The sequence below is a fragment of the Pyrgilauda ruficollis genome, unplaced genomic scaffold, assembly GCF_017590135.1.
Source record: "Pyrgilauda ruficollis isolate IOZ18807 unplaced genomic scaffold, ASM1759013v1 scaffold936, whole genome shotgun sequence".
Classification (NCBI taxonomy): domain Eukaryota; kingdom Metazoa; phylum Chordata; class Aves; order Passeriformes; family Passeridae; genus Pyrgilauda; species Pyrgilauda ruficollis.
Genome location: NW_024531444.1, coordinates 1 through 8132, shown reverse-complemented (window position 1 = coordinate 8132; position 8132 = coordinate 1). Strand labels below are relative to the sequence as shown.

Here is an 8132-nt window from a genome sequence, read left to right as displayed (position 1 = left end):
TGGGGAAAATCGGGAATTTTCCAGTGCTTAAAGCCGGAATTTCCAGCTCTGGAGCTGATCTGGGTGAGGATCCCACAGGAATTTTGGGGATTTTTGGGGCATTTTGGGAATTTTAGGGAATTTTAGGGAATTTTAAGGAATTTTGGGGTCAGTCAGGAACTGCTGACTCAGGGAATTCCAGGGAAAATGAAGTTGTGTCCATCGTGGAGGACCCTTGGTTGGGTGGAGAAGTTGTGTCCACCATGGTGGAGAAGTTGTGTCCATCATGGTGGGGATGTTGTGTCCATCATGGTGGAGATGTTGTGTCCATCATGGAGGGTCTTTGTTTGGGTGGAGAATCCATTTCCACCATGGTGACCTTTGGTTGGATGGAGTTGTCCATCATGGAGGATCTCTGGTTGGGTGGAGAAGCCATGCCCATCATGGTGACCTTTGCTTGGGCGGAAGAGTTCTGTCTGTCATGGTGACCTTTGGCTGGGTGGAGAAGTTGTGTTCACCATGGAGGGTCTTTGGTTGGGTGGAGAAGTTGTGTCCACCATGGTGACCCTTGGATGGAGGAGTTGGATCCATCGTGGTGGAGAAGTTGTGTCCATCATGGTGAAGGAGTTGTGTCCATCATGGTGAGGATGTTTATCCATCATCATGGAGAAGTTGTGTCCATCATGGTGGGGATGTTGTGTCCGTCATGGAGGGTCTTTGGTTGGGTGGAGAAGTTGTGTCTGTCATGGTGGAAAACTTGTGTCCACCATGGTGAGGGAGTTGTGTCCATCATGGTGAGGATGTTTGTCCATCATGGTGGAGAAGTTGTGTCCACCATGGTGGAGAAGTTGTGTCCATCATGGAGGGTCTTTGTTTGGGTGGAGAATCCATTTCCACCATGGTGACCTTTGGTTGGATGGAGTTGTCCATCATGGAGGATCTCTGGTTGGGTGGAGAAGCCATGCCCATCATGGTGACCTTTGGCTGGGTGGACAAGTTGTGTTCACCATGGAGGGTCTTTGGTTGGGGGGAGAAGTTGTGTCCACCATGGTGACCCTTGGATGGAGGAGTTGTGTCCCTCATGGTGGAGAAGTTGTGTCTGTCATGGTGAAGGAGTTGTGTCCATCATAGTGGGGATGTTTGTCCATCATGGTGGAGAAGTTGTGTCCATCATGGTGGAGAAGTTGTGTCCATCATGGTGAGGGAGTTGTGTCCATCATGGTGAGGATGTTTATCCATCATCATGGAGAAGATGTGTCCATCATGGTGGGGATGTTGTGTCCGTCATGGAGGGTCTTTGGTTGGGTGGAGAAGTTGTGTCCACCATGGTGACCCTTGGATGGAGGAGTTGTGTCCCTCATGGTGGAGAAGTTGTGTCTGTCATGGTGAAGGAGTTGTGTCCATCATAGTGGGGATGTTTGTCCATCATGGTGGAGAAGTTGTGTCCATCATGGTGGAGAAGTTGTGTCCATCATGGTGAGGGAGTTGTGTCCATCATGGAGGGTCTTTGATTGGGTGAAGTTGTGTCCATCATGGTGGAGAAGTTGTGTACGCCAAGATGAGCGAGTTGTGTCCCCCGAGATGACCACCCAGTTGGGTGGAGAAGCCATTTCCACCACGGCGGTGACGTTGCGTCCGCCAACACCTTCTCCACCCAACTCCTCCACCATTGACCCACCTTCTCCTCTCTCTCTCTCCCCGCAGGGCGACTCGTCGGCCACCCAACGCCGGCGCCCGCCAGGGCCTGAAGCCGCGCCGGCGCCCTCGTCATGGCGACGCCGCGCCTGCCCTGAGCCCCGCCCCGCCCCTGACCCGCCAGCGCCGCGCCCGCCCCGGGGCCACCATGCGCCGACGATGATGATGGCCCGCAAGCAAGATGGCCGCACGCCCACCTACAACGTCAGCGTGGTGGGACTGTCCGGCACCGAGAAGGAGAAGGGCCAGTGCGGCGTCGGCAAATCCTGCCTGTGCAACCGCTTCGTGCGGCCGAGCGCCGACGACTTCCACTTGGACCACACGTCCGTGCTCAGCACCAGTGACTTTGGGGGCAGGGTGGTCAACAATGACCACTTCCTCTACTGGGGCGAGGTGGCGCGGCCGCTGGAGGAGTGCGTGGAGTGCCGGATCCACGTGGTGGAGCAGACGGAGTTCATCGACGACCAGACCTTCCAACCCCACCGCAGCACGGCTCTGCAGCCCTACATCAAGAGGGCGGCGGCCACCAAGTTGGCGTCGGCCGAGAAGTTGATGTACTTCTGCACCGACCAGTTGGGCTTGGAGCAGGACTTCGAGCAGAAGCAGATGCCCGACGGCAAGCTGCCGGTGGACGGCTTCCTGCTTTGCGTGGACGTCAGCCGCGGCATGAACCGCAACTTCGACGAGCAGCTCAAGTTCGTGTCCAACCTCTACAACCAACTGGCCAAGACCAAGAAGCCGGTGGTGGTGGTGCTGACCAAGTGCGACGAGGGCGTGGAGCGCTACATCCGCGACGCCCACGCCTTCGCCTTGGGCAAGAAGAACCTGCAGGTGGTGGAGACCTCGGCGCGCTCCAACGTCAACGTGGACCTGGCCTTCAGCACGTTGGTGCAGCTGGTGGACAAGAGCCGGGGCAAGGCCAAGATCATCCCCTACTTCGAGGCGCTCAAGCAGCAGAGCCAGCAGATCGCCGCCGCCAAGGACAAGTACGAGTGGCTCGTCAGCCGCATCGTCAAGAGCCACCACGAGGCGTGGCCCAACGTCAGCCGCAAGATGCAGCCGGCGCCCGAGTACCAGGACTACGTCTACCTGGAGGGCACCCAGAAGGCCAAGAAGCTCTTCCTGCAGCACGTGCAGCGCCTCAAGCAGGAGCACATCGAGCGCCGCCGCAAGGTCTACCTGGCCCTGCTGCCGCAGGCGCTGGACGCCCTCGTGCCGGACCTGGACGAGATCGACCACTTGAGCCGCGCCAAGGCCGAGAAGCTGCTGGAGGCCAAGCCCGACTTCCTCAAGTGGTTCGTGGTGCTGGAGGAGACGCCGTGGGACGCCACCAGCCACGTGGACAACGTGGACAACGATCGCATCCCCTTCGACCTGCTGGAGACGCCGGCGGCCGAGCAGCTCTACGAGGCCCACCTGGAGAAGCTGCGCAACGAGCGCAAGCGCGCCGAGATGAGGAGGGCGTTCCGCGAGAACCTGGAGACCTCGCCCTTCGTCACGCCCGGCAAACCCTGGGAGGAGGCGCGGAGCTTCATCATGAACGAGGACTTCTACCTGTGGCTGGAGGAGTCCGTCTACATGGACATCTACGGCAAGCACCAGAAGCAGCTGATCGACAAGGCCAAGGAGGACTTCCAGGAGCTGCTGCTGGAGTACTCGGAGCTCTTCTACGAGCTGGAGCTGGACGCCAAGCCCAGCAAGGAGAAGATGGGCGTCATCCAGGAGGTTCTGGGCGAGGAGCAGAGGTTCAAGGCTCTGCAGAAGCTCCAGGCCGAGCGCGACGCCCTCATCCTCAAGCACATCCACTTCGTCTACCACCCCACCAAGGAGACGTGCCCCAGCTGCGCTGCCTGCGTGGACGCCCGCGTGGAGCAGCTGCTGGGCTCGCGCTTCATCCGGCACCACCGCAACCCCTTGGCCGACTCCAACGTCGACCGCATCAACCTGGTCATCCTGGGCAAGGACGGGCTGGCGCGCGAGCTGGCCAACGAGATCCGCGCGCTCTGCACCAACGACGACAAGTACGTCATCGAGGGCAAGATGTACGAGTTGGCCTTGAGGCCCATCGAGGGCAACGTCCGGCTGCCGGTCAACGCCTTCCAGACGCCCACCTTCCAACCTCACGGCTGCCTGTGCCTCTACAACTCCAAGGAGTCTCTGTCCTACGTGGTGGAGAGCATCGAGAAGAGCCGCGAGTCCACCGTGGGCCGCCGCGACGGCCACTTGGCGCAGCTGCCCTTGACGCTCATCTTGGTCAACAAGCGCGGCGGCGGCGACGCCGGCGGCGAGACGCTGCAGAGCCTGATCCAGCAGGGCCAGCAGATCGCCAGCAAGCTCCAGTGCGTCTTCCTCGACCCTGCCTCGGCCGGCATCGGCTACGGCCGAAACATCAACGAGAAGCAGATCGGCCAAGTCCTCAAGGGCTTGTTGGACGCCAAACGCAACCTCAACCTGGTGGTGGGCTCCACGCCGGGCCTGAAGGACGCGTCCGACGGCGCCGACCTGCGCGTGGTGATGTGCCTGATGTGCGGCGACCCGGTGAGCGCCGACGAGGTGCTGCTGCCCATCCTGCAGGCGCAGCCGTGCCGGCCGGCGCCGGGCGGCGGCGCCGCGGTGCTGCTGGAGGCGGCGGTGGGCTCGCAGCGGCGACGGGTGGAGCTGTCCTTGCTGTCCTACCACGCGTCCTTCGGCTTGAGGAAGAGCCGCTTGGTGCACGGCTACATCGTCTTCTACGCGGCCAAACGCAAGGCCTCGCTGGCCACGCTGCGCGCCTTCTTGGCCGACGTGCAGGACATCGTGCCCGTGCAGCTGGTGGCCTTGGCCGACGGCTCGGCCGACCTGCTGGACAACGACGTGAGCCGCGAGCAGCTGGCCGAGGGCGAGGAGATCGCCCAGGAGATCGAGGCTCGGTTCGCCGCCTTGCCCTGCGGGCAACCCCAAGCCAAGCTGGAGGTCTTCCAACCCTTCTTCAAGGACGCTTTGGACAAGAAGAACATCGTGGAGGCCACGCACATGTACGACAACGCCGCCGAGGCGTGCAGCACCGGCGAGGACGTCTTCAACTCGCCGCGCGCCGGCTCGCCGCTCTGCAACTCCAACTTGCCCGACTCCGAGGAGGACCCCGAGCCGCTGCCCGGTTACAGCCCCTTCCGCGAGGAACCGGCCGTGCCCGCCTTGCCCAAGGACCACTCCAAGCTGTCCATGGAGCTGGAGGGCAACGACGGCCTGAGCTTCATCTCGGTGGTGGGCGCCTTCGACGGTAAAGCCAACAACAAGATCCCGCCGCCGGTCAAGCCGAAACCGCCGGTGCACTTCGACATCAAGGGCGACCTGGGCTACCTGGAGCAAAGCCACCGCGAGGTCCAGCGGCGCTCGGTGTCCTCCTCCACGTGGTTGCCGCCGGATTGCTTCGACCCTTCGGATTACGCCGAGCCCATGGACGCGGTGGTGAAGCCGCGCAACGAGGAGGAGAACATCTACTCGGTTCCTCACGACAGCACCCAAGGCAAGATCATCACCGTGAGGAACATCAACAAGGCCACCTCCAACGGCAGCGGCAACGGCTCGGACAGCGAGATGGACACCAGCTCCTTGGAGCGCGGCCGGAGGCTGCCGGCCGTCACCAAACCGCTGCTCTACCGGGCGCGGTGCGCGCGGCTCGGACGATTCGCCGGTTACCGGCCCGGCCTGAGCGTGGGCAGCGACGATGAGTTGGGACCGGGGAGGAAGAAGGACGAGGAGCCGGGTGGTCAGGGTGGCTACAAAGGGGACAACGCGGTCATGGCCTACGAGGCGGCCGACGGAGAGGATCCCCGCAGGAGGAACATCCTCAGGAGCCTCAGGAGGACCACCAAGGTGGGCTTGGGGGTGAGGGTGGGGCTTGGAGGGGTCGTTTTGGGGTGGTGGTCAAGCTCAAGGAGGGCTGGGAATGGTGGAATGTCCCTGTGTCCACCCCAGTGGTCAGTGTTTGGTCAGAGGTTGGTCAGTGGAGGATCTCAGGAGGAGGAACATCCTCAGGAGCCTCAGGAGGACCACCAAGGTGGGCTTGGGGGTGAAGGTGGGGCTTGGAGGGGTCATTTTGGGGTGATGGTCAAGCTCAAGCAGGGTTGGGACATCTCAGTGGCCATCCTGGTAGTCAGTGGTCATCTCAGTGGTCAGTGTTTGGTCAGAGGTTGGTCAGGTGTTGGTCAGTGGAGGATCTCAGGAGGAGGAACATCCTCAGGAGGATGATGAAGGTGGGATGAAGGTTGGAGCCGCCGTTTTGGGCTGATGGTCAAGCCCAAGGAATGGTGGGACAGGTAGAACATCCCAGTGGTCAGTGGTCATCCCAGTGGTCAGTGTTTGGTCAGAGGTTGGTCAGTGGAGGATCTCAGGAGGAGGAACATCCTCAGGAGGATGGTGAGGGTGGGATGAAGGTTGAGGGTCTTGGAGGGGCCATTTTGGGGTGATGGTCAAGCTCAAGCAGGGTTGGGACATCTCAGTGGTCATCCTGGTAGTCAGTGGTCATCTCAGTGGTCAGTGTTTGGTATCTCAGTGGTCAGTGTTTGGTCAGTGTTTGGTCAGTGTTTGGTCAGAGTTTGGTCAGTGGAGGATCTCAGGAGGAGGAACATCCTCAGGAGGATGATGAGGGTGGGATGAAGGTTGAGGGTCTTGGAGGGGCCATTTTGGGGTGATGGTCAAGCTCAAGGTGGGCTGGGACATCTCAGTGGTCATCCCAGTGGTCAGTGTTTGGTCAGGTGTTGGTCACGTGTTGGTCAGTGGAGGACCCCAGGAAGAGGAACTTGAGCTGAGGAGGATGATGAAGGTGGGATGAAGGTTGGAGCCGCCGTTTTGGGCTGATGGTCAAGCCCAAGGAATGGTGGGACAGGTAGAACATCCCAGTGGTCAGTGGTCATCCCAGTGGTCAGTGTTTGGTCAGAGGTTGGTCAGTGGAGGATCTCAGGAGGAGGAACATCCTCAGGAGGATGATGAAGGTGGGATGAAGGTTGGAGCGGCCATTTTGGGTGATGGTCAAGCTCAAGGATTTTTGGGGAATTCCTGGGACTTTCCCGTGGTTTTTTTTTTCTGGGATTTCCTGGAATTTTCAGGGAATTTCTGGTATTTTCAGGAAATTTCCTTAATTTTTGGGGAATTTCAGGGATTTTCCATTATTTTTCCCTGATTTCCCCCTGATTTTTCCCACAATTTTCCCCTGATTTTCCCCATAATTTTCCATTGTTTTTCCCTGATTCCTCCATGATTTTGCCATGATTTTGCCCTGATTTTTCCATGATTTTTCCATGATTTCCCCATGATTTCCCCATGATTTCCCCATAATTTTCCATTGTTTTTCCCTGATTCCTCCATGATTTTGCCATGATTTTGCCCTGATTTTTCCATGATTTTTCCATGATTTTTCCATGATTTTTCCATGATTTTTCCATGATTTTTCCATGATTTTTCCATGATTTCCCCATGATTTTCTCCTCTGTTTTCCCAGGATTTTCCATTATTTTTCCCTGATTTTCCCCTGATTTCCCCATTATTTTCCCGTGATTTTCCCGGATTTTTCCATAATTTTCCCCCTGATTTTTCTGTTGATTTCCCCCTGATTTTCCCCATAATTTTCTCTGATTTTCCCCTGATTTCCCAGTGATTTCCCTGCAGTTTTCCTGGAATTTTCTGTAATTTTCCCATGATTTTTCCCCATTGTTTTCCTATAATTTTCCCCATGATTTTGCCCTGATTTGCCCATGATTTCCCCTTGATTTTTCCCATAATTTCCCCCTGATTTCCCCATGATTTTCCCCATAATTTTCTATTATTTTCCCCATGATTTCCCCATTATTTTCCTGTGATTTTCCCTGTCTTTTCCATGATTTTCCCCATGATTTCCACATAATTTCCCCCTTATTTTCCATTATTTTTCCCTGATTTCTCCCTGATTTTCCCCATGATTTCACCATGATTTTTTCATTATTTTCCCCTGATTTTCCCATGATTTCCACCTGATTTCTCCCTGATTTCCCCTGATTTTTCCCCTGATTTTTCAGATTTCCCTCTGATTTTTCCATGATTTTTCCATGATTTCCCCATAATTTCCCCCTGATTTTTCCCTGATTTCCCCCATAATTTCCTCCTAGTTTTTCCATTATTTCCCTCTGATTTCCCCCGTAATTCCCCCCTGATTTCCCCCTGATTTTCCCCATAATTTCCTCCTAGTTTTTCCATTATTTCCCTCTGATTTCCCCCGTAATTCCCCCCTGATTTCCCCCTGATTTTCCCCATAATTTCCTCCTAGTTTTTCCATTATTTCCCTCTGATTTCCCCGTAATTTCCCCATAATCCCCCCTGATTTTTCCAGGATTTCTCCTGGAATTCCCCCTGATTTTCCCCATTATTTCCCCATAATTTCCCCCTGATTTTTCCCTGATTTCCCCCTGATTTTTTCATGATTTTTCCATGATTTCCCCCTGATT

General features: G+C 56.7%; 1 protein-coding gene across 1 annotated transcript; it reads left to right on the top strand.

Moving 5' to 3' along the window:
* Positions 1 to 1691: 1691 nt before the first annotated feature.
* ARHGAP35 (Rho GTPase activating protein 35) lies at positions 1692 to 5529 on the top strand (the record flags this gene model as incomplete). The annotated part of the gene is made up of 1 exon (XM_041489446.1): positions 1692 to 5529. A coding segment is annotated over exon 1 (3696 nt), but the record flags the coding sequence as incomplete, so codon positions are not given.
* Positions 5530 to 8132: the final 2603 nt, after the last annotated feature.